Here is a 27,099-nt window from a genome sequence, read left to right as displayed (position 1 = left end):
TTTAGAGTATTTTAAGAAAAACTAAATGCACTGTGTTGATTATCAGCTGCCTCTTTCAGTATCCAACATCGCCATCTGTTGTTTGACTAAAGTAGCTGCTCCATTCTGGAGTTGGGCAGGATGTGTGAATCTTCATTTGAATTGCTCATATTGTACAGTACATGAAAGCAGAGAATGTGTAAAAAAGCAACACATCAGCACAAAGTTGCCCAGAGGTTTTGTGCTCTTCCCCAAAATGTGTGTATTCAGCTAAATTGAAGCTGAATACATCCAAACTAATTTACTTTCTGGTGAGCAGAGGTTGTGACTGAGTTCACCAACACTGTAACTATACACAAACTGTAGACATGATCTTAATAATGGAGTCCTGCAATGGAAAAGATGTTTTGACTACTTTGTTATTGTGATGTGTCATATTTTCTATTACTAGCTGACTTTCAGAAATCAAAATGTTTAGAGAACATTTTTTTCAAAGACAACATATGTTTATATGAAGCTCACTTCTAAACTTCATTCACTCTCTCTCTTCCTAAACTGATCAGCTGATTCGGGGCGTTCTCTTTTTAGTTAAACCAACCAGAATTGGCCATGAATTCCACGAGCCAATCACAGCATGGAATCCCTGCTTAAATCTGTTCTTCTCTCTGCTGCGGTCAGTTGTCATTTCAGGCAAAGCGTGCAATATCTATGGTGCAACCATCCTCCTCCCCTTTCACCTCCGGTCATCATCATCAACGACACCCTGGGTCCTCCTCCAGCGGACCGCTTCTGTCAGCTCCTTTCATCGGTCTTCAGGCTCCGAAACCACCACCAGTGTCCAGACTCCATCGGGGGATATGCCTACTCATGGCTTCTCTACCCCTTATACATAATTTATATAGCGATGGAGTCTAATATCCAAAGACTGTACATTTCATATTGTGCATATGTAACAAATAAACCTTTTGCATATTTTGTTCAAAAGTGTCTGCAAAATACTTGGTGAAGCTAATTTTAACTACTATATACTGTACTATGTTGTCTGACATCATCATCATATGTTTTTCATTTAAAATCTGAATCTGCAAAGTGACTAGAAGCTGTCAGATGAATGTAGTGATGTTCTATAGATAGTAAATATAGTAGTATATAGTAAATTTACTTAATTTTTCTACCACTGTAGTAGTTGCTATTGGGATTTGTTCTGTGGAATTGATATTTTCTCAATCATTCTTCATTCACCCAAATCCGCTTACGACACATCATCATCCCCATCTAAGGGAATTTAGCTACATTGACCTCAATTAGAAACTAATTTGACTCATGAATCTGTAAATTATCTGACAAATTAATCAATACCATTTTATCCATTTGCAGTCAGCCTAGTAGAAGTGTGTGTACAGACGTTGACTGATGTATTTAAGGACACCAAGACAAGGAAATGCACATTTTAATCACTTTTCTTGCTCTTCAAAACTTGAGTTCAGTTTCAGTTATCACTAATTAAAGTGCATTTGTATGCATGTGGGAAACCTAATTAAATACAGCTACACTCTGCTTCTAATCAGCTGAGGCCATTTGTTGCTGCAGTTTTTGATTGACAATCATAGAGGACAAGGTCCACTTTTGAATGGCAGAGAAACGACTTCCAGACTTTTTTTTTTATTTATGAAATACATTTTGTCATGACAACTTTGAAACAAATTTCTTTGCAGACTGATACTAAAATGAGCGTAATATGTAACAATGCAGAAAGGTGATTCTGGCACCATCTAAATCTGTATTTGCATTAACAGCATCATTATGCTCATAATGCCTCTTTGTTTATATTGTCTTGTTAAAGTGTTCCAAAAAGAATACTTACTCTAATATTGATACCAAGTAATAATAGCAATAATCGTGGTCATTTGTCTATGGTGTAAATCTGTTTTAATACTTAACACTTAACCCTTTTGTCATTAAGTTTACATTTTGTTACGAGTGAGGGAAGTAGAGGGCCAAAAATGCAGAGAGAGCAGGAAGGCAGGCAAACGTCGAAGTGGAGGATTTAACAAAAAGCGGCAGTACAAAGACGGGGGAGTACAAAAACCAAACTGACGGGAAAAACACAGGCAGGAGCAAACCGACGCAGGCACAAACACAAGGCACAGGGAGGAAACACAAGGGCATGGCTACAAAAACGATCTGACACAAGACAAGGGGAACACAGAGGCTAAATACATGAGGTGATGGGTAAATCAGAAACAGTTGAAGCACATCAGGGCGGGGCAGGACAATCAACAAAGGCAGGAAACAGAAAGCAAAGCTAGACATGACAAGACAGAGGACCAGACTACCAAAATAAAACAGGAAGCAGGACAAACAGACAAAACATGACATAACTTAACAGACACTTGACACAACGGATAACAGAGAATACAGGAATAAACCAAAACACACAAGACACAGAACACATCAACACAACAGGGAACAGCAATGTACAGAAAATGCAGACACAGAAAACATACAGAAACCAATAAGGCAACAGAAACGGAACAAAATGCAAAGCAAAACACTGAAACCATAACAGAACCCCCTCCTCAAGGGACGGATCCCAGACGACCCTAACAAACAAAAAACAACCCACGTAGGGCGAGAGAGTCCGGAGGAGGGTCCATGGGGGAAACAGTCACTGGGGCGCAGGGAACAGAGGAGCCCCGGGGGCGCAGGGAACAGAGAAAACACTGGGGGCACAGTGCACCGGAGAGGCCTAGGGAAAACAGACGACGCTGAACTTGGCTCCACATTCGCTCCATATTCGCTCCGGTTCACTTTAAGTTTCGATTCCACCTTAAAAAATGCCTGATTCAGCCATTGGGTGGCAGTGTTTATCGCAAAATCGAGCTATTCTGCATCAGTGCAGATCACAGCTTTATATATATATATATATAAACATTTTCATATACTGAAAACATGTCTTATATTTTAGATTCTTCAAAGTAGCCACCCTTTGCTTTTTTTATTAATAAGGGAAAAAATTCCTCTAATTAACCCTGACAAAGCACACCTGTGAAGGTAAAACCATTTCAGGTGACTACCTCTTGAAGCTCACTGAGAGAACACCAAGGGTTTGCAGAGCTATCAAAAAAAGCAAAGGGTGGCTACATTGAGGAATCTAAAATATAAGACATGTTTTCAGTTATTTCACACTTTTTTGTTAAGTACATAATTTCATATGTGTTCATTCATAGTTTTGATGCCTTCAGTGAGAATCTACAATGTAAATAGTCATGAAAATAAAGAAACACATTGAATGAGAATACTCTGTGTGTGTGTGTGTGTGTATATGTATGTATGTGAATATATATATATATATATATAGTATCTCCTTACAATTGTTTTATCTCCTCTAAATTGTTTTATCTCCTTCTCTTATGCAGGTTCAGAGGAAGCTTCTTCCCGGGGGGGGCTGTCACCCTACTGTACAGCTGTGCATCCCGGTGACAACCGGGCAACTAAGCCCCCAATCTCCTTATCCCACCCATAGCGTTCTATTTATTTACAAACGTGGGCCTTAACTACACTTATACATAGCCATATTCTATTGCTCTTCATACTATTCATCCTTCACATACACCTAGCCTATTCTTACTAGTTAGTGTTACTATTACTATTTCTACACTACAATGGTACTGGTTCCCAAACTGCACATGAATATGGTTACCACACTGCACATGACTGTATCCTACATACTGTTATACATAGATATAGATAGATACATATACAGTATCTATATTGTTTGTATTACTATTATAATGTTACTGTTCCTACATTGCACATATGTACATGTTCTTCATATTACATAGCCATACTTATTCTGCTATTCTATAACTGCTAATAGACTGCACATATTTCTCTTTAATTTATATTACTCTTAACCACCTTTTGTAAATCAACTGCACACTAATGTCTAGACTGTACTATATTTATTGTCCGGACTATACTTTGTTGTCTTTGTACTCTGCACAATGTCAATAAAGTTTAATCTAATATAATTTAATTATTTTATCTCCTTGTCTTCTGCATTATTCATTTTCTAATGGTTTCAAAATGCGGAGGGGAGGCACAGGTCCCTGATTTGAATGACTGGCAAAGAGTGAGTAAATAAAAGGTTTAATAAATAAAGGGCGGCCTGTCTGACACACGTTTGGTTATCCCAAGTGCATTTCCCAGTCCCTCCTGTCTCTCAAAATTGTTTCCTGACACTTGTTTGTGCTGAATCTGTCTGAATAAAAGCCAACAATCTTGGAAATTATATTTAAAAAGTCACAAATTTTCATGGCTTGGAGACTGCCATACTGTGAGGTGTAGGTGCAATATTTTTTATGTCCATATCTACTGTAGAAATATGGAGAAAATCCAGTTCAAAAATACATATTTTGACATTGCTGTTGCAACAGATGCTGATTTTGCACTGCCCCCTAACTGCCAAAAATGGTTGTCCGTTGAATTTCTCACCTGATTCACATACTATAGATTAAAATGTTTCCAATGATGCCCCATATGTCCATATTTACGTTGTAGAATTATTGAGAAACTCGAGTTCAAAAATACACATTTTGACATATTTTTACGTTGATATTGCAACACATGCTGACTTTGCACTGCCCCCCAACGGCCAAATATGGTTGTCCGTTGAATTTCTCACCTGATTCACATACTATAGATTAAAATGTTTCCAATAATGCCCCATATGTCCATATTTACTGTAGAATTACGGAGAAAATCGAGTTCAAAAATACATATTTTGACATTGCTGTTGCAACAGATGCTGACTTTGCACTGCCCCCTAACGGCCAAAAATGGTTGTCCGTTGGATTTCTCACCTGATTCACATACTATAGATTAAAATGTTTCCAATGATGCCCCAAATGTCCATATTTACTGTAGAATTATTGAGAAAATCGAGTTCAAAAATACGCATTTGGACATATTTTGACGTTGATATTGCAACAGATGCTGAGTTTGCACTGCCCCCTAACGGCCAAATATGCTTGTCCGTTGGATTTCTCACCTGATTCACATACTATAGATTAAAATGTTTCCAATGATGCCCCAAATGTCCATATTTACTGTAGAATTATTGAGAAAATCGAGTTCAAAAATACGCATTTGGACATATTTTGACGTTGATATTGCAACAGATGCTGAGTTTGCACTGCCCCCTAACGGCCAAATATGCTTGTCCGTTGAATTTCTAACCTGATTCACATACTATAGATTATTATGTTTCCAATGATGCCCCAAATGTCCATATTTACTGTAGAATTATTGAGAAAATCGAGTTCAAAAATACACATTTTGACATTGCTGTTGCAACAGATGCTGAGTTTGCACTGCCCCCTAACGGCCAAAAATGGTTGTCCGTTGAATTTCTCACCTGATTCACATACTATAGATTAAAATGTTTCCAATAATGCCCCATATGTCCATATTTACTGTAGAATTATTGAGAAAATCGAGTTCAAAAATACGCATTTGGACATATTTTGACGTTGATATTGCAACAGATGCTGAGTTTGCACTGCCCCCTAACGGCCAAATATGCTTGTCCGTTGAATTTCTAACCTGATTCACATACTATAGATTATTATGTTTCCAATGATGCCCCAAATGTCCATATTTACTGTAGAATTACGGAGAAAATCGAGTTCAAAAATACATATTTTGACGTTGATATTGCAACACATGCTGACTTTGCACTGCCCCCTAACGGCCAAAAATGGTTGTCCGTTGAATTTCTCACCTGATTCACATACTATAGATTAAAATGTTTCCAATAATGCCCCATATGTCCATATTTACTGTATAATTACGGAGAAAATCGAGTTCAAAAATACATATTTTGACATTGCTGTTGCAACAGATGCTGACTTTGCACTGCCCCCTAACGGCCAAAAATGGTTGTCCGTTGGATTTCTCACCTGATTCACATACTATAGATTAAAATGTTTCCAATGATGCCCCAAATGTCCATATTTACTGTAGAATTATTGAGAAAATCGAGTTCAAAAAACGCATTTGGACATATTTTGACGTTGATATTGCAACAGATGCTGAGTTTGCACTGCCCGCCCCCTAACGGCCAAATACGTTTCCGTTGGTGTTTCTCACCTGATTCACATACTATAGATTAAAATGTTTCCAATGATGCCCCAAATGTCCATATTTACTGTAGAATTATTGAGAAAATCGAGTTCAAAAATACGCATTTGGACATATTTTGACGTTGATATTGCAACAGATGCTGAGTTTGCACTGCCCCCTAACGGCCAAATATGCTTGTCCGTTGAATTTCTAACCTGATTCACATACTATAGATTATTATGTTTCCAATGATGCCCCAAATGTCCATATTTACTGTAGAATTATTGAGAAAATCGAGTTCAAAAATACACATTTTGACATTGCTGTTGCAACAGATGCTGAGTTTGCACTGCCCCCTAACGGCCAAAAATGGTTGTCCGTTGAATTTCTCACCTGATTCACATACTATAGATTAAAATGTTTCCAATAATGCCCCATATGTCCATATTTACTGTAGAATTACGGAGAAAATCGAGTTCAAAAATACATATTTTGACATTGCTGTTGCAACAGATGCTGACTTTGCACTGCCCCCTAACGGCCAAAAATGGTTGTCCGTTGGATTTCTCACCTGATTCACATACTATAGATTAAAATGTTTCCGAATGATGCCCCAAATGTCCATATTTACTGTAGAATTATTGAGAAAATCGAGTTCAAAAATACGCATTTGGACATATTTTGACGTTGATATTGCAACAGATGCTGAGTTTGCACTGCCCCCTAACGGCCAAATATGCTTGTCCGTTGGATTTCTCACCTGATTCACATACTATAGATTAAAATGTTTCCAATAATGCCCCAACTCTCCATATGTTCACTGTAGAATTATTGAGAAAATCGAGTTCAAAAATACGCATTTGGACATATTTTGACGTTGATATTGCAACAGATGCTGAGTTTGCACTTGCCCCTAACGGCCAAATATGCTTGTCCGTTGAATTTCTAACCTGATTCACATACTATAGATTATTATGTTTCCAATGATGCCCCAAATGTCCATATTTACTGTAGAATTATTGAGAAAATCGAGTTCAAAAATACACATTTTGACATTGCTGTTGCAACAGATGCTGAGTTGACTGCCCCTAACGGCCAAAAATGGTTGTCCGTTGAATTTCTCACCTGATTCACATACTATAGATTAAAATGTTTCCAATAATGCCCCATATGTCCATATTTACTGTAGAATTATTGAGAAAATCGAGTTCAAAAATACGCATTTGGACATATTTTGACGTTGATATTGCAACAGATGCTGAGTTTGCACTGCCCCCTAACGGCCAAATATGCTTGTCCGTTGAATTTCTAACCTGATTCACATACTATAGATTATTATGTTTCCAATGATGCCCCAAATGTCCATATTTACTGTAGAATTACGGAGAAAATCGAGTTCAAAAATACATATTTTGACGTTGATATTGCAACACATGCTGACTTTGCACTGCCCCCTAACGGCCAAAAATGGTTGTCCGTTGAATTTCTCACCTGATTCACATACTATAGATTAAAATGTTTCCAATAATGCCCCATATGTCCATATTTACTGTATAATTACGGAGAAAATCGAGTTCAAAAATACATATTTTGACATTGCTGTTGCAACAGATGCTGACTTTGCACTGCCCCCTAACGGCCAAAAATGGTTGTCCGTTGGATTTCTCACCTGATTCACATACTATAGATTAAAATGTTTCCAATGATGCCCCAAATGTCCATATTTACTGTAGAATTATTGAGAAAATCGAGTTCAAAAATACGCATTTGGACATATTTTGACGTTGATATTGCAACACATGCTGACTTTGCACTTTGACAATTATAATGCAACAGATGACTTTACCTTAAATTACCTAGAAAATAAAATGTAAAAAAAAAGTATTTATGAAAATTCTTTTAAAGTCATAGCGTTTGACAATTAAAACATTTACTCTGTACTGTGTTGTGTGCTATGTTATCACATCTTCATGTTATCACCAGTAATAGATGTTCTAAAACAAACATCTTCTCACTATGTATTTTTGTTGAAAACGCAGCTTCCTTTTGTGTGAATAATTATATAGCTTAGCCTACCCTATGCTATTCTTTTCTCTAAACAGCACGTGGTTGCGTCGAAATAAAAACGGACAGGTAACGCAGATGCCATGCACAGGCCACGCATCCAATAGGCCATTGTACTTCTATAGGGCATTAAGCAGTGTAATATAGAATATTTTGATATGTCATCCCGGATAGTGATGCATATTTCAAGCAATAATGTCGGCGAAAAGTCACAGGTATGTAAAAGACATCGATTAATTTTAGACTCTATTGTAGGCTGGTCACAGGGGTGGTAAAATAAATTTTCTAGCGAGACATTTTTGGTCAGAAATATTAACAAAAACTTTGTGCGTCTTCGGCACAAAACTACTGATTTAATGCATTATTCTTAATTTCTATATCCACATTATACCATGTTTGTACATGAGCATTCATTTTTATTTGTACCACAATATGTGGCAGTAACTTTCACTGTGAATATTTAGCTAATATTTGAACAATTACGTTATTAGCCTACGATGTTCATTTTTGGTAACACGTGGTAAACTTACGTGTTTGAACCTGTATAATAAAGTTAGGGTCAACTTTTTTGGAATACAATTTCAAATAAATAACATGCACCTTATATTCCATATTGACTCTAATCACAGGATAAAGTGACAGTGGGGCTTAGGTGGTGATTAATAGCAGGATGAAATGTTGGTGACATGTCTCAACAGTGCTTTTACTAAAAGGACAACTACCATAGCATTAGGGGTTTAGAAAGAGTTAAAATGGTCAGCAGTTTAGATACATACACATTTTCTAAAGATCTTACCTCTATGCATCCAGAGCTTCTTGGTGTTAAACACATTAATCAGTAATGCACCTCTTGTATTAGCCTGTTAGAATGTTAGAATTGTTGTAGTCATGTAATCATATCCCTTTTTTTAAATACATAACTGGGAAATAGTTCCTGACAGAACAAGATTTACCAGAATTGTGAGATAATTGTCTTTATAATTTCTTTTTTAAATAGAAATATTCTTACTTTGTCTTCATCTTGCAGATTCAAAGTCTTTGGAAGGGTAAGTCTACAAATTATGTTAATGATATGTATTCTAATTTTTTTAAACAGACTTCTACAGAAAATCATGTAATACTTAAATTTTTTCACAATTGCTAAATCACATTTTTTGCAACCTTACACCCTTTTCTCCCTTCACAAATTACAGTTACTGAACTTATTGCAAAATCAAGCATTTGCCACTGTTCTGATCCAATGTATGATTGATGTGTTACCTTAATTTTTTGAGCGGTGTATACATTTATGTTGGGGTATGATTTTCATTAACATTTGCATATTTTTTCTAAATGTATTCATAAATGTTATAATCTTTGTAATCTAAACAGGATCTGTGCATAAACACAGGAAAATTTTTTCTGATGATTACATTACAGGGACGTTTCCGGTGTATCACGGGGCAGATGTGAGAGTGGCTGCACTCACAATGCAGTCACAAGGCCAAGAAATGACAACGCATACATGGTTTGAAAATACTATATGGGGAGGAATGTGCGCTCTGTTCAAAATAACTAACTCTTACAACCACAGAAGGAGGCTAAGGAAAATATATAATGAAGTTCTTCAGGTGAGACATTCTGCTCTTCCACTACATCTACATATTCCCACCTTTGTCAGTAGAAGTTACATTTGATGCTAGATGGGCTTCTTCCACAAAACAAAAAATATTATAAGCTCTGAATTTTAAATTGATGATATGCACAGAAGGCATAGAATAGTAACCTCATTTGATTCTAGTTCAGCCAGGTGTGTTATAGTCACAATTATTGATTATGTTATGTAAGAGGTCTACATGGACAGGTTATGTGTAATGATTTATGCGTGTGTCCACATTTGCATTATGGTGAAAACAAGATATTTAGTGTTGGAGTCAACATGTAAGAAGCACAATATAACAGAAGATGTTGTTACAACACAGACAACACAAATAAATGAGCTGGCTCAAGAGCCTTCAGTACATATTGTTCATTCCGGCCATAACAATGTGTTTAACTGGTGTCACCTTTACAGACAATGGTAATGATGTTATGGTGTGGTGTTAATCTAGAGTTATATCGTGTAATTGTTGAAATGTGGAACATGCATGATTATGGTTGGTATGGATTGTGATTATGGCTGTGGTTATATTACTTCAAATACAAATTGTTGCCTCAGACGAGAAGAAACAAATGTGTTGTGTTTGAAGCCTTCGAAGGCCAAAGATGGTTATACATTCCAGTGACTTTGTAATTTAAGTAGTTGGGCCTTCACATGATATCTTTTTGTACATAGTAAACTTTTTATAACCTGTTAAACAATCTCTGACACACTTCAGGAACAAGAGTCACAAGGTGTACCCACTGAAGAAAGAAAGTCTGACATGGAGCCGGATGAGACTGAGGATGCCGAACAAATACCACCTGAGATACAGTCACCTGATTTAGAGGTTGGTGTCGTTAGTTGTGTTTTGTGAGATGTTGTAAACACTGTATTCTGTCAATACATTTACAGATGTCCACAATTTAACAATATTTCTCCATAGACCTCACATCATCAAAATGTAGAGGAAGAGTGCCTACCTAAAGGTGTCATCACAGACACGGTACACGTCGTCGTCACAGATGAAGAAGACGACGAACAAGAACATACACAGTCACCTGACTTAGAGGTTGGTGTCGTTAGTTGTGTTTTGTGAGATGTTGTAAACACTGTATTCTGTCAATACATTTACAGATGTCCACAATTTAACAATATTTCTCCATAGACCTCACATCATCAAAATGTAGAGGAAGAGTGCCTACCTAAAGGTGTCATCACAGACACGGTACACGTCGTCGTCACAGATGAAGAAGACGACGAACAAGAACATACACAGTCACCTGACTTAGAGGTTGGTGTCGTTAGTTGTGTTTTGTGAGATGTTGTAAACACTGTATTCTGTCAATACATTTACAGATGTCCACAATTTAACAATATTTCTCCATAGACCTCACATCATCAAAATGTAGAGGAAGAGTGCCTACCTAAAGGTGTCATCACAGACACGGTACACGTCGTCGTCACAGATGAAGAAGACGACGAACAAGAACATACACAGTCACCTGACTTAGAGGTTGGTGTCGTTAGTTTGTGAGATGTAAACACTGCTTTCTGTTTTTTTTTAACCATGTAGCTGCAAAATTTGAATCAACCATTTCTTTAAATATATCTTGTCAGTGCCAAAGTTGTCAAAGTCACTTATTGTTGTCTTACTACTCATAAAGTGTCTGTTGCCTGTTTTATAGTGTTGTTTGATGGCCTAATATTATGAATTAATTTGTATTAAATGTTAAAGTCCAGGAGGATCCCATATTTCATTGACAACACTAAAATCACTACTCCTCTGTCGTTTGTGATACTTAAACCTGCCTCCTAAACCCTACGTCACACAGCTCAGCGTTATAAATTCTGTCCTCCCAAAAAGTACTTATTTAAAATGAGACTTTCTAATGCGGAGACACAGCACTAAGAAATAGAAATGCATGGAATTTAATAACTAATGCCAATATGGCAGTTGTCGTGAAGCCTTGCGCACGCACAGTTGCCACGATGCCCAATATTTTCCCAAAATGTGTAGCAATATGGCTGCTGAACAGAGGGACGTGCCTTAAAGGAGTTTTTTTACTACTGATTTTCCCTTTAACCACAGGGGGCGCCAGTGGATATCACTCTCTAGTTAGCTCTGCTTTAAGCATTTCAGGACCAAGGCCAGTTACCAGGGGTTATAAAGACTGTATAACCCATGGTAGCGCTCTATTAAGCATGCAAAGGAAACAAGCGCTTCAATTTAACAATGAAGACATCGATTTCAACGTGTTATACCCTACTACTTTCTTTGATCCTGACAGTGCTAACAGTGGGCAGTTAAGTTATTTATAGTTAATTCCACTGTTTTGAATTCGCAATTCAAGCATACACTACACTCCAGAATAAATGTCATCTTTAGTAAAGTTGACTAAAAACATGTATAATTAAAGCTGCAAAGCAGCGATGTATCGGCCCTCGCCTCTGTCGTCCGGGTTACCCGGACACCGCCCCTGCGACCGTGCATTTGTAATAATAATTCCTTCAGTTCGAGGGCCTTGCGCCCCGGTCAGGTCGGGCTCTAAAAATAATGTTGCTGATTTCTTGGAATCTCAACTTGGGCAACGTGTTTATCTTAAAATTATTTATTTCTTTATGAGATTTTCCTTTTGTCAGAATAAATTTGTGTACCGTTAACATTGTAGTATTCATGCTGAGATTACAATCAATTACCCCGAAAAAAACATGTTTTAGTCAACTTTCCAAAAGGTGCCTATGATTCTGGAGGTTAGGCTACTGTATATATAGTCAGTGCTTGAATGTCTATTTCACAATACTGTGATCAACTGTAAATATGCTAACTGCCCACTGTTAGCACTGTCATGGTCAAAGAAAGTAGTAGGGTACAACACGTTGAACTAGTTGCATTCGTGTAATTGAACTGCTTGTTGTACATGCTATAAAGGCATGACTACTACCTATAGTTGCAACTGTCCGATAACTCATAAAAGCCTTTGAGGTGCCCCCGATATATGTAATTAATGGAAATTACTTTGTCTCAAACATAAATTCAGTATATCAGGACACTTCAAAGGCCATTAGCCCTACATCACATGTGCTCTCTTCCTTTTCCATGATTCAGGAAACACTGCCACTGAATACACCTACACAGCAGCAAGAGAAACTTTACTGCTTATGCCGCCAGCCAAACTATGAACATGAGCCCTATGTAGAATGCAAGAAATGCAAAGACTGGTTTCATCCATTTTGTGTTGGAGCACGGACACATGAAGATCTGGAATGGATTTCACCTTGGTTTTGTCCAAATTGTTCTAGTCAACCCCCCAAAAAGCCTAAGAAAGCAGCTCGTCGGCTATTCAGTAAACAAGAAAGCATAGAAGACAAGGAGATTTGTGACAGGGATGAGAGGAGAGAAGACACAGATAGCAACACATCTAGCCCTGAAGTCTCTAGCAGGTCAGACTCTAGTGACGAGTGCTGTCCGGAGTGTTACCAAATCCCTTTTTCACGAGCTGAGTGGGAGGACATAAAACCTGTAGATACCGAAAAAGGAACAAGTGGACATCTTGGAGGCACATGGTGTGACATCTTTGCCCAAAAGATTTCAACCATTTCAGACTGCGTTTTAGTTTTCAAAAGGAATAGAACAAAAATACAAGATTCCAGAAAGAGAACTGGTCCTTTTTGGCATGGGGAGGCACATTGCAAGTTTGCCAATTGTAGGACCTTCAAAATGATAATTCTCCAAGATCCTGGGAGTCACAATGACGAGATTATTGTTGAAATTCATGTCTCAGGTACAGAGAACCACCAAACAGCATTGTCCCATGGTAGGCACACAAGAAAAACAGAAGAGGAAAAATAAGGAAAGAACTGGGGAATTCACCCCAACCCACATCCACACAAAAAAATGGCTAGTGCCAAAAGGAAAAATCTCCTTTCAGGAAATTTTGATCAAGGTGCCATCCATTCCGGTTCTCCAAAAGATATCCAGTGAGAAAAACCTTGCAGAGGCAGATATCGTGAAAACACATTTTTGGACATATCCCTTGTACAACAAGCACAGGACTCAAGGTCCGAAAGTACAGCTTTAAGACACCACTATGTGCAGTTTATAGGGATGTCACCTTTTACTGTTCACATGTACTCCCTGCCTCAGCTCAAAGCTTTGAAGGAAAAAATTACCAAGAAGCAGCTTTGCTTATATCTTGATGCAACAGGCACAGTAGTAGCCAAACCTCCTAAAGCAAAAAATGTACTCTATTATGCACTGTGCATGCCCCTGGAGTCGCCAAGGCCTACTGTAGTTCCCCTTGCAGAAATGATCACCTCGGACCAAACGTCTGTGAACATACAGAACTGGTTAAATTGCCTGTGCCGAGATTACACCTCTATATACAAAAAAGAGTTCACGCCCACAAAAGTGGAAACAGATTTCAGCTGGGCCATCATCCACGCAACACTGGCATCCCTGTCAAAGTGTACAATACACCAATACTTACAGAGATGCATGGAGGTGTGCCAGAACACAGAGCCTTGTACATTTTACAATTGTGCACATATGTGCTGCACATATGATCAAGATTGTGGCAGACAAGGCATCTAAAGTGAAGTGCAGTAAAAGTACAAGGTCTCTGTTCCTACATGCATTTGCCTTGGTACAAAATGCAAGCAATCTAAAGGAAATACAGATGATCCTCCATATGATTTCTAATGTATTCTCCTTACACTCCATGACTTCTGCATGTTCAAGTATTAATGAACTACAACAGGCAATACAAAAACAAGGCTTCGATAATGAAGTGAAGGCTGCCCTGGACACAGCTGGAGTGGATCGAGAATAGGTGAAGATGAAGGGAAAACTCCAAAAGGCATTGTACGCAGACTCTCCCTTCACACGGCTATTCAAAGAGGTGTTAACCCTGCAAGAAGCTGACAAAGGTGAGATGGACCGTGGACTGCCAACTAACCCACATTTTTGCCCTGATCTTGTGAAGATATTGAAGCCATATGTAGGGACACTACCACTTTGGAGTGGTGTCATGTTGGGGCATTTAGCTTAAAAAAAAAAAATTTTACAAGGTCCGAACTACTTCAAAGGGAAGGGTTGGAACCACAAAAAACTGTTGTGTTACGGGACAAACTTCATGGCGTCAGGACAGTTCATCCAGATCATGGAAGAATTTGTTTTGGGGCGGCCTAAAAGGGTCAGAAATCCATTCTGCTCGACAGGCATTTGTGGGGAATGATGAGGTGATGGATGATCCGACAGACCAGCCACTTACTCAACAAGAAAAATGGCAGAAAAGGGGTAAAAAATGAAAAGCAAGTATTACAATCCTCCCAACTTGCTGAAAGATATGGGGAAGACAAATACCTGCCCGCCTTGGGCTGGTAGAAGGCTCACTGGACAACAAGTGCATCGACAATGACCAACACATGCACAATCGACAATTTGTTGTTCATATTACATCTGGTGTTGTCGGAACATCCGCATGTGTTGAGGCAGGTGGAAGATGCATCCACTGATGAATGGCTTCAAGCGTTGCTGCAGGTACACCGAGAGTTCTTGGGAAGGAGGTGGGGCCAGGGGAAAGTCACTTGGCTCATGAACCTGCAGCAATTCAACAACTCAAATGTCTGGGACTGTTTTGGAACAGAACATCATTTTGTTGTATCTCGCCTGAGCACCTTACAACTGATGAGGGAGATTACTACGGGGCGTAACAGCACTGCGCATTTCCAAGACTTTACAAGAATAACACAGTCATTGAAGTTGTGTGGGTATATTTTTAAATATCTCAAACTGTAATATATGCATTTATTTGCTAATTTTACAAATCGGGTTGTAATAAATTGTCAATTTTCAATAATTCCAGGTGCAACGACTTTGCTGGATTGCAGGAAAGCCTGGATGATTGGTTTCATCCTCCACCAAGGAACTGCAAACTGATAAAGTAAGACATGTGAAAAACATTTATGTTATCATGCTCACCACATACTGCTTCACAATACATGTGACAAACATTTATTTGATCATGTTCACCACATTATGTAATTAATCATGCTCATTGATCCTTCTGCAGCAACAAAGGATTACTATGCCAAGGACAGAGAAACATAGTTCGCGGGATTTCGCAATTGGTAGACCTACACTGCTAGTGCTGAGGTTTCTGTGTGTACAAACTACCAGAAGGAACAAGCAAATCTGGCCTAATCAATTGCCAGAAGAAGTCAATATCCTGCGAAGGGTGGTTTTTGTTTCCCCTGTAGATAGTTTATTTGAAATAACATGTAATACAATACGACTCATGATACATGTCCCTCCCCAGGTATTATACCTATTGGTATGACTTACCACCAAAACAGGTCAGCCCATTTTGTGAGCTTCCACCGTGTTGGCAATCAGGGATGGCATTACTATGACGGAATGAAAGAGACATCCAAAGCAGGTGGTGGAGTTGTTAAAGTCAATGATGCGGAAGTGAGGAGACTCATGTTACAAAGCTGGATTGCAGGACACTTGGTCCTTGTAACAGTAAGCATTGTCTAGACTTTCCTTTGTGCCCCCACACATACCAAAAAAAATGTTATAAAGTTTAAACAATCTCTCATCATGACATACTGCTTTACATGCTTCACAGAAAAATAAATAAAATTGGTGGTGCGATCGTCACATGGAAGTCTGAAGATAAGGTAAGAAATTAAGAAAACGGTTAAAAAATAAACACATCTATGACCAGATAAAATGTTAAATTGAATTAGCAAAATGTTATGTGAACAGAACTGTGTTAACGGACTATTAAGACAAGAAGGGATGGTATTCCTACAATGGAATGAAGAAGTCCAAAACAGGGTGTGCAGTTGTTCAAGTTAATGATGCACAAGTCCTGACTCTTTTTATTATGAATGTGTGTTCAATACCTGCCTCACGCCGGAGGAAAGGACATTTCGACATTGAAAAATCACCGTAAACTTACAAACTAAGTATTTTAATGTGCGATTGTTTTTGATGTGGTGAATGTGTTGAAGTTTATGTTATTCTTGTTTCCAGTGTACAGCGACTCCAAGAGGAGTGTGACGTTGTTCCTGTTTGTTGGGTTAAAAAATTATCTGGGATGATGTTGAGGAGGTGCAGGAAAATGTGGGGAAATCAGCATCCTGAACCAGGAGGACAAGACAGCCTTTACTGCAGAGACAGAAGCTGTAAGGGGCATGGCTGGCAATACCCACCTGGATTGGCCTGAGGGAGGAATGACTTCACTCACCCGTGGGCAAGGTCCGGTGTACCTACCTCCCCATGAGCACAGCAGGAAATTCAGCATAGAAATGCTCTGTGCTTCAGAATCCAGGGAACTGGAGACCTGAGACATGCACATAGCCTACATGCATATACACTTACTCTTGTCTTTTGGTGAGAAGAATCACACACACACACACACACACACACACACACACATCACACACACTCTACCTCTGCTATGTGGTTGAGAACTGCTTGCTATCTGTCACACACTCACTCAGAAACACGGATCTAGGTCTATCTATATCTACATTTATAGCCATAAAACTCTCTGATGTGATGTACACTCTGTTAGAAATGCCATGAGGTTCTTCCTGTCATGTCATGCCTTTTCATATTATGTGTAGTTTCTCAAGGTTTCATGTTGGTTAATATCTTCATGTCATGTCTAGTCTCTCAAGGGTTCATTCATATAATTTTGTTATCAGTTAATCCAAACTTTAAAGAGACTAATTTATGAGAATTTAACAGACTCTACAATATCTAAAATGTAAGGAAAATATTTTATCTGAAATTTACAAAGGCTAGTTCATGTTCATGCAAGAGAGACTTCCCTAATCGTAATTTAACATTGACTAGTTTATCAGAATTTAAATGAGTGTACTTTCTCTGAATTTTACAGAAACTAGTCAATCTGAACTTTACAGGTACTAGGTAATCTGAACTGTAGAAAGTAAAGACAATGTGAACGTTAAAGGGACAACTTTTTTTTATTAGGAATGTGTGTGTTCAAGAATAAAAACACCCTGGTTACTTGAACAAAATGCTCTTCATGTATAAAATTATTCAGATATTACACTTCATGAGGAACAGTTTACATGTACCACTTGGCTCTCATACAAGCAACCTGCTGTGCATGCTTTGTTTAAATCATTGGGTGCATTCATGAGCGAGAGCAATTGTGAGTTAAAAGAATTCTGGAGTTTGGTTGTTGTACCATTCACCTGAACTGGGGACTTCGCAGAGGTTTGAAGTGTGGTCCTTTGAAAAGCTCCCAGGATAATGTTTTTGAGGTCACTCCAACATGGGGAACGCTCTCTTCAGATTTGGGGAGTTTAGAACTGGGAGCCTTCCCATGTCCCAGCCACATGAACAGGCTAATATTCATACATTGTAACTGGTAATAACCATGTCATTACTTTTCCCTTTCTTAAAGTAAAAGTATTATAGACATGCCTCTAGAAATACAACAAATGTATATATTTAAGTAAATTAAACTTACAGGCTAATCAGTAAATAGTTAGTAAAATCAAAATAATTATAATGAGACAGCATGCCATTAATGAGCAGTTACAAAGAAACTAAGGCTACTGTATATATAGTCAGTTAGCAGAATGTCATTTCACAATACTGTGATCAACTGTAAAATATGCTAACTGCCCACTGTTAGCACTGTCATGATCAAAAGAAGTAGTAAGAATTTTAACCGTTGAACTAGTTGCATTAAGTTGTTAAATTGAACTGCTTGTTGCATGCTATAAAGGCATGACTACTACCTATAGTTGCAACTGCAATAGATAACTCATAAAAAGCCTTTGAGGTGTCCGATATATGTAATTAATGGAAATTACTTTGTCTCAAACATAAATTCAGTATATCCAGGACACTTCAAAGGCCATTAGCCCCATCACATGTGCTCTCTTCCTTTTCCATGATTCAGGGAAACACGCCTGAATACACCTACACAGCAGCGAGAGAAACTTTTACTGCTTATGCCGCCAACCAAACTATGAACATGAGCCCTATGTAGAATGCAAAATGCAAGAACTGGTTTCATCCATTTTGTGTTGGAGCAGGACACATGAAGATCTGGAATGGATTTCACCTTGGTTTTGTCCAAATTGTTCTGAAATTAACCCACAAAAGCCCTGAAGCAGCTCGTCGGTATTCAGTAAAACAAGAAAGCATAGAAGACAAGAGATTTGTGACAGGGATGAGAGGAAGACACAGATAACGCTTACATCTAGCCCTGAAGTCTCTGGCGGTCAGACTCTAGTAGTGCTGTCGGTGTTGCAAATCCCGCTTTTCACGAGGCTGAGTGGGGAGGACATAAAACCTGTAGATACCGAAAAAGGAACAAGTGGACATCTTGGGAGGCACATGGTGTGACATCTTTGCCCAAAAGATTTCAACCATTTCAGACTGCCGTTTTAGTTTTCAAAAGGAATAGAACAAAAATACAAGATTCCAGAAAGAGAACTGGTCCTTTTTGGCATGGGGAGGCACATTGCAAGTTTGCCAATTGTAGGACCTTCAAAATGATAATTCTCCAAGATCCTGGGGGTCACAATGACGAGATTATTGTTGAAATTCATGTCTCAGGTACAGAGAACCACCAAACAGCATTGTCCCATCGTAGGCACACAAGAAAAACAGAAAGGGAAAAAATAAAAAGGAAAGAACTGGGGGAATTCACCCCAACCCACATCCACACAAAAAAAATGGCTAGTGCCAAAAGGGAAAAACTCCTTTCAGGAAATTATGATCAGGTGCCATCCATTCCGGTACTCAAAAAGATATCCAGTGAGAAAAACCTTGAAGGCAGATATCATGAAAACACATTTTGGACATATCCCTTGTACAACAAGCACAGGACTCAAGGTCCGAAAGTACAGCTTTAAGACACCACTATGTGCAGTTTATAGGGATGTCACCTTTTACTGTTCACATGTACTCCCTGCCTCAGCTCAAAGCTTTGAAGGAAAAAATTGACAAGAAGCAGCTTTGCTTATATCTTGATGCAACAGGCACAGTAGTAGCCAAACCTCCTAAAGCAAAAATGTACTCTATTATGCACTGTGCATGCCCCTGGAGTCGCCAAGGCCTACTGTAGTTCCCCTTGCAGAAATGATCACCTCGGACCAAACGTCTGTGAACATACAGAACTGGTTAAATTGCCTGTGCGCGAGATTACACCTCTATATACAAAAAGAGTTCACGTTACAAAAGTGGAAACAGATTTCAGCTGGGCCATCATCCACACACAACACTGGCATCCCTGTCAAAGTGTACAATACACCAATACTTACAGAGATGCATGGAGGTGTGCCAGAACACAGAGCCTTGTACATTTACAATTGTGCACATATGTGCTGCACATATGATCAAGATTGTGGCAGACAAGGCATCTAAAGTGAAGTGCAGTAAAAGTACAAGGTCTCTGTTCCTACATGCATTTGCCTTGGTACAAAATGCAAGCAATCTAAAGGAAATACAGATGATCCTCCATATGATTTCTAATGTATTCTCCTTACACTCCATGACTTCTGCATGTTCAAAGTAGTAATGAACTACAACAGGCAATACAAGCAAACAAGGCGATGTGAAGTGAAGGCGCCCTGGACACAGCTGGAGTGGATCGAGAAATAGGTGAAGATGAAGGAAAACTCCAAAAGGCATTGTACGGAACTCTCACCCTTTCACACCGGCTATTCAAAGAGGTGTTAACCCTGCAAGAAGCTGACAAAGGTGAGATGGACCGTGGACTGCCAACTAACCCACATTTTGCCCTGATCTTGTGAAGATATTGAAGCCATATGTAGGGACACTACCACTTTGGAGTGGTGTCATGTTGGGGCATTTGGGTCAAACAAGGGACACAAATGCATATGCGGAGAATTGGTTCAGAACCACCAAAACTGTTGTGTTACGGGACAAACTTCGCCGGCGTCCAGGACAGTTCATCCAGATCATGGAAGAATTTGTTTTGGGCGCGCTAAAAGGGGTCAGAAATCCATTCTGCTCGACAGGCATTTGTGGGGAATGATGAGGTGATGGATGATCCGGCAGACCAGCCACTTACTCAACAAGAAAAATGGCAGAAAAGGGGGTAAAAAATGAAAAGCAAGTATTACAATCCTCCCAACTTGCTGAAAGATATGGGGAAGACAAATACCTGCCCGCCTTGGGCTGGTAAAGGCTCACTGGACAACAAGTGCATCACAATGACCAACACATGCACAAACAACGATTTGTTGTTCATATTACATCTGGTGTTGTCGAAACATCCGCATGTGTTGAGGCCGGTGGAAGATGCATCCACTGATGAATGGCTTCAAGCGTTGCTGCAGGTACAACCGAGTTCTTGGGAAGGAGGTGGGGCCAGGGGAAAGTCACTTGGCTCATGAACCTGCAGCAATTCAACAACTCAAATGTCTGGGACTGTTTTGGACAGAACATCATTTTGTTGTATCTCGCCTGAGCACCTTACAACTGATGAGGGAGATTACTACATGTGCCGAACAGCACTGCGCATTTCCAAGACTTTACAAGAATAACACAGTCATTGAAGTTGTGTGGGTATATTTTTAAATATCTCAAACTGTAATATATGCATTTATTTGCTAATTTTACAAATCGGGTGTAATAAATTGTCAATTTTCAATAATTCCAGGTGCAACGACTTTGCTGGATTGCAGGAAAGCCTGGATGATTGGTTTCATCCTCCACCAAGGAACTGCAAACTGATAAAGTAAGACATGTGAAAAACATTTATGTTATCATGCTCACCACATACTGCTTCACAATACATGTGACAAACATTTATTTGATCATGTTCACCACATTATGTAATTAATCATGCTCATTGATCCTTCTGCAGCAACAAAGGATTACTATGCCAAGGACAGAGAAACATAGTTCGGCGGATTTCGCAATTGGTAGACCTACACTGCTAGTGCTGAGGTTTCTGTGTGTACAAACTACCAGAAGGAACAAGCAAATCTGGCCTAATCAATTGCCAGAAGAAGTCAATATCTACGGAAGGGTGGTTTTTGTTTCCCCTGTAGATAGTTTATTTGAAATAACATGTAATACAATACGACTCATGATACATGCCCCTCCCCAGGTACATACCTATTGGTATGACTTACCCCAAAACAGGTCAGCCCATTTTGTGAGCTTCCACCGTGTTGGCAATCAGGGATGGCATTACTATGACGGAATGAAAGAGACATCCAAAGCAGGTGGTGGAGTTGTTAAAGTCAATGATGCGAGTGAGGAGACTCATGTTACAAAGCTGGATTGCAGGACACTTGGTCCTTGTAACAGTAAGCATTGTCTAGACTTTCCTTTGTGCCCCCCACACACATACCAAAAAAAATGTTATAAAGTTTAAACAATCTCTCATCATGACATACTGCTTTACATGCTTCACAGAAAAATAAATAAAATTGGTGGTGCGATCGTCACATGGAAGTCTGAAGATAAGGTAAGAAATTAAGAAAACGGTTAAAAATAAACACATCTATGACCCGAATAAAAATGTTAAATTGAATTAGCAAAATGTTATGTGAACAGAACTGTGTTAACGGACTATTAAGACAAGAAGGGATGGTATTCCTACAATGGAATGAAGAAGTCCAAAACAGGGTGTGCAGTTGTTCAAGTTAATGATGCACAAGTCCTGACTCTTTTTTTATTATGAATGTGTGTTCAATACGCCTGCCTCAGCGGGAGGAAAGGACATTTCGACATTGAAAAATCACCGCCAAACTTACAAACTAAGTATTTTAATGTGCGATTGTTTTTGATGTGGTGAATGTGTTGAAGTTTATGTTATTCTTGTTTCCAGTGTACAGCGACTCCAAGAGGAGTGTGACGTTGTTCCTGTTTGTTGGGTTAAAAAATTATCTGGGATGATGTTGAGGAGGCGTGCAGGAAAATGTGGGGAAATCAGCATCCTGAACCAGGAGGACAAGACAGCCTTTACTGCAGAGACAGAAGCTGTAAGGGGCATGGCTGGCAATACCCACCTGGATTGGCCTGAGGAGGAATGACTTCACTCACCCGTGGGCAAGGTCCAGTGTGTACCTACCTCCCCATGAGCACAGCAGGAAATTCAGCATAGAAATGCTCTGTGCTTCAGAATCCAGGGAACTGGAGACCTGAGACATGCACATAGCCTACATGCATATACACTTACTCTTGTCTTTTGGTGAGAAGAATCACACACACACACACACACACACACACACACACACTCACACACACTCTACCTCTGCTATGTGGTGAGAACTGCTTGCTATCTGTCACACACTCACTCAGAAACACGGATCTAGGTCTATCTATATCTACATTTATAGCCATAAAACTCTCTGATGTGATGTACACTCTGTTAGAAATGCCATGAGGTTCTTCCTGTCATGTCATGCCTTTTCATGTTATGTGTAGTTTCTCAAGGTTTCATGTTGGTTAATATCTTCATGTCATGTCTAGTCTCTCAAGGGTTCATTCATATAATTTTGTTATCAGTTAATCCAAACTTTAAAGAGACTAATTTATGAGAATTTAACAGACTCTACAATATCTAAAATGTAAGGAAAATATTTTATCTGAAATTTACAAAGGCTAGTTCATGTTCATGCAAGAGAGACTTCCTAATCGTAATTTAACATTGACTAGTTTATCAGAATTTAAATGAGTGTACTTTCTCTGAATTTTACAGAAACTAGTCAATCTGAACTTTACAGGTACTAGGTAATCTGAACTGTAGAAAGTAAAGACAATGTGAACGTTAAAGGGACAACTTTTTTTTTATTAGGAATGTGTGTGTTCAAGAATAAAAACACCCTGGTTACTTGAACAAAAATGCTCTTCATGTATAAAATTATTCAGATATTACACTTCATGAGGAACAGTTTACATGTACCACTTGGCTCTCATACAAGCAACCTGCTGTGCATGCTTTGTTTAAATCATTGGGTGCATTCATGAGCGAGCAATTGTGAGTTAAAAGAATTCTGGAGTTTGGTTGTTGTACCATTCACCTGAACTGGGGACTTCGCAGTTTGAAGTGTGGTCCTTTGAAAAGCTCCCAGGATAATGTTTTGAGGTCACTCAACATGGGGAACGCTCTCTTCAGAATTGGGGAGTTTAGAACTGGGAGCCTTCCCATGTCCCAGCCACATGAACAGGCTAATATTCATACATTGTAACTGGTAATAACCATGTCATTACTTTTCCCTTTCTTAAAGTAAAAGTATTATAGACATGCCTCTAGAAATACAACAAATGTATATATTTAAGTAAATTAAACTTACAGGCTAATCAGTAATAGTTAGTAAAATCAAAATAATTATAATGAGACAGCATGCCATTAATGAGCAGTGCAAAGCCAGCATCTGTATAATTCTCAGAATGTGTATTTTTGAACTCGATTTTCTCAATAATTCTACAGTAAATATGGACATATGGGGCATCATTGGAAACATTTTAATCTATAGTATGTGAATCAGGTGAGAAATTCAACGGACAACCATATTTGGCCGTTGGGGGGCAGTGCAAACTCAGCATCTGTTGCAATATCAACGTCAAAATATGTCCAAATGCGTATTTTTGAACTCGATTTTCTCAATAATTCTACAGTAAATATGGACATTTGGGGCATCATTGGAAACATTTTAATCTATAGTATGTGAATCAGGTGAGAAATCCAACGGACAACCATTTTTGGCCGTTAGGGGGCAGTGCAAACTCAGCATCTGTTGCAATATCAACGTCAAAATATGTCAAAATGTGTATTTTTGAACTCGATTTTCTCAATAATTCTACAGTAAATATGGACATTTGGGGCATCATTGGAAACATTTTAATCTATAGTATGTGAATCAGGTGAGAAATTCAACGGACAACCATTTTTGGCCGTTAGGGGGCAGTACAAAGTCAGCATGTGTTGCAATATCAACGTCAAAATATGTCCAAATGCGTATTTTTGAACTCGAGTTTCTCAATAATTCTACAGTAAATATGGACATTTGGGGCATCATTGGAAACATAATAATCTATAGTATGTGAATCAGGTGAGAAATCCAACGGACAACCATTTTTGGCCGTTAGGGGGCAGTGCAAACTCAGCATCTGTTGCAATATCAACGTCAAAATATGTCCAAATGCGTATTTTTGAACTCGATTTTCTCAATAATTCTACAGTAAATATGGACATTTGGGGCATCATTGGAAACATTTTAATCTATAGTATGTGAATCAGGTGAGAAATCCAACGGACAACCATTTTTGGCCGTTAGGGGGCAGTGCAAAGTCAGCATCTGTTGCAATATCAACGTCAAAATATGTCAAAATGTGTATTTTTGAACTCGATTTTCTCAATAATTCTACAGTAAATATGGACATTTGGGGCATCATTGGAAACATAATAATCTATAGTATGTGAATCAGGTGAGAAATTCAACGGACAACCATTTTTGGCCGTTAGGGGGCGTCAAAGTCAGCATGTGTTGCAATATCAACGTCAAAATATGTATTTTTGAACTCGATTTTCTCCGTAATTCTACAGTAAATATGGACATTTGGGGCATCATTGGAAACATAATAATCTATAGTATGTGAATCAGGTGAGAAATTCAACGGACAACCATTTTTGGCCGTTAGGGGGCAGTGCAAACTCAGCATCTGTTGCAACAGCAATGTCAAAATATGTATTTTTGAACTCGATTTTCTCCGTAATTATACAGTAAATATGGACATATGGGGCATTATTGGAAACATTTTAATCTATAGTATGTGAATCAGGTGAGAAATTCAACGGACAAGCATATTTGGCCGTTAGGGGGCAGTGCAAACTCAGCATCTGTTGCAATATCAACGTCAAAATATGTCAAAATGTGTATTTTTGAACTCGATTTTCTCAATAATTCTACAGTAAATATGGACATTTGGGGCATCATTGGAAACATAATAATCTATAGTATGTGAATCAGGTGAGAAATCCAACGGACAACCATTTTTGGCCGTTAGGGGGCAGTGCAAACTCAGCATCTGTTGCAATATCAACGTCAAAATATGTCCAAATGCGTATTTTTGAACTCGATTTTCTCAATAATTCTACAGTAAATATGGACATTTGGGGCATCATTGGAAACATTTTAATCTATAGTATGTGAATCAGGTGAGAAATCCAACGGACAACCATTTTTGGCCGTTAGGGGGCAGTGCAAAGTCAGCATCTGTTGCAATATCAACGTCAAAATATGTCAAAATGTGTATTTTTGAACTCGATTTTCTCAATAATTCTACAGTAAATATGGACATTTGGGGCATCATTGGAAACATAATAATCTATAGTATGTGAATCAGGTGAGAAATTCAACGGACAACCATTTTTGGCCGTTAGGGGGCAGTGCAAAGTCAGCATGTGTTGCAATATCAACGTCAAAATATGTATTTTTGAACTCGATTTTCTCCGTAATTCTACAGTAAATATGGACATTTGGGGCATCATTGGAAACATAATAATCTATAGTATGTGAATCAGGTGAGAAATTCAACGGACAACCATTTTTGGCCGTTAGGGGGCAGTGCAAACTCAGCATCTGTTGCAACAGCAATGTCAAAATATGTATTTTTGAACTCGATTTTCTCCGTAATTATACAGTAAATATGGACATATGGGGCATTATTGGAAACATTTTAATCTATAGTATGTGAATCAGGTGAGAAATTCAACGGACAAGCATATTTGGCCGTTAGGGGGCAGTGCAAACTCAGCATCTGTTGCAATATCAACGTCAAAATATGTCAAAATGTGTATTTTGAACTCGATTTTCTCCAATAATTCTACAGTAAATATGGACATTTGGGGCATCATTGGAAACATAATAATCTATAGTATGTGAATCAGGTGAGAAATTCAACGGACAACCATTTTGGCCGTTAGGGGCAGCGTCAAAGTCAGCATGTGTTGCAATATCAAAGTCAAAATATGTATTTTTGAACTCGATTTTCTCCGTAATTCTACAGTAAATATGGACATTTGGGGCATCATTGGAAACATAATAATCTATAGTATGTGAATCAGGTGAGAAATTCAACGGACAACCATTTTTGGCCGTTAGGGGGCAGTGCAAACTCAGCATCTGTTGCAACAGCAATGTCAAAATATGTATTTTTGAACTCGATTTTCTCCGTAATTATACAGTAAATATGGACATATGGGGCATTATTGGAAACATTTTAATCTATAGTATGTGAATCAGGTGAGAAATTCAACGGACAAGCATATTTG

General features: G+C 38.6%; 1 protein-coding gene and 1 long non-coding RNA gene across 2 annotated transcripts; both read left to right on the top strand.

Annotated features, from left to right (window-relative positions):
- Positions 1 to 9,651: 9,651 nt before the first annotated feature.
- LOC120557332 lies at positions 9,652 to 15,387 on the top strand. The gene is made up of 7 exons (XM_039797610.1): positions 9,652 to 9,779; positions 10,527 to 10,637; positions 10,734 to 10,859; positions 10,956 to 11,081; positions 11,178 to 11,303; positions 12,897 to 13,354; positions 15,285 to 15,387. Exons 1-7 carry the CDS (start codon positions 9,660 to 9,662, stop codon positions 15,385 to 15,387), a joined length of 1,170 nt encoding a protein of 389 aa, XP_039653544.1. The 5' UTR covers positions 9,652 to 9,659.
- Positions 15,388 to 16,171: 784 nt separating this feature from the next.
- On the top strand, positions 16,172 to 16,895 carry LOC120568701. Its single transcript, XR_005640759.1, has 3 exons — positions 16,172 to 16,313; positions 16,420 to 16,471; positions 16,830 to 16,895. It is a non-coding gene; the product is annotated as an uncharacterized LOC120568701 (long non-coding RNA).
- Positions 16,896 to 27,099: the final 10,204 nt, after the last annotated feature.

The sequence above is a fragment of the Perca fluviatilis genome, chromosome 1 (genome assembly GCF_010015445.1).
Source record: "Perca fluviatilis chromosome 1, GENO_Pfluv_1.0, whole genome shotgun sequence".
NCBI classification, from domain to species: domain Eukaryota; kingdom Metazoa; phylum Chordata; class Actinopteri; order Perciformes; family Percidae; genus Perca; species Perca fluviatilis.
The sequence above is the reverse complement of the archived record's forward strand: the minus strand, read 5'-3'. Positions and strand labels throughout refer to the sequence as shown.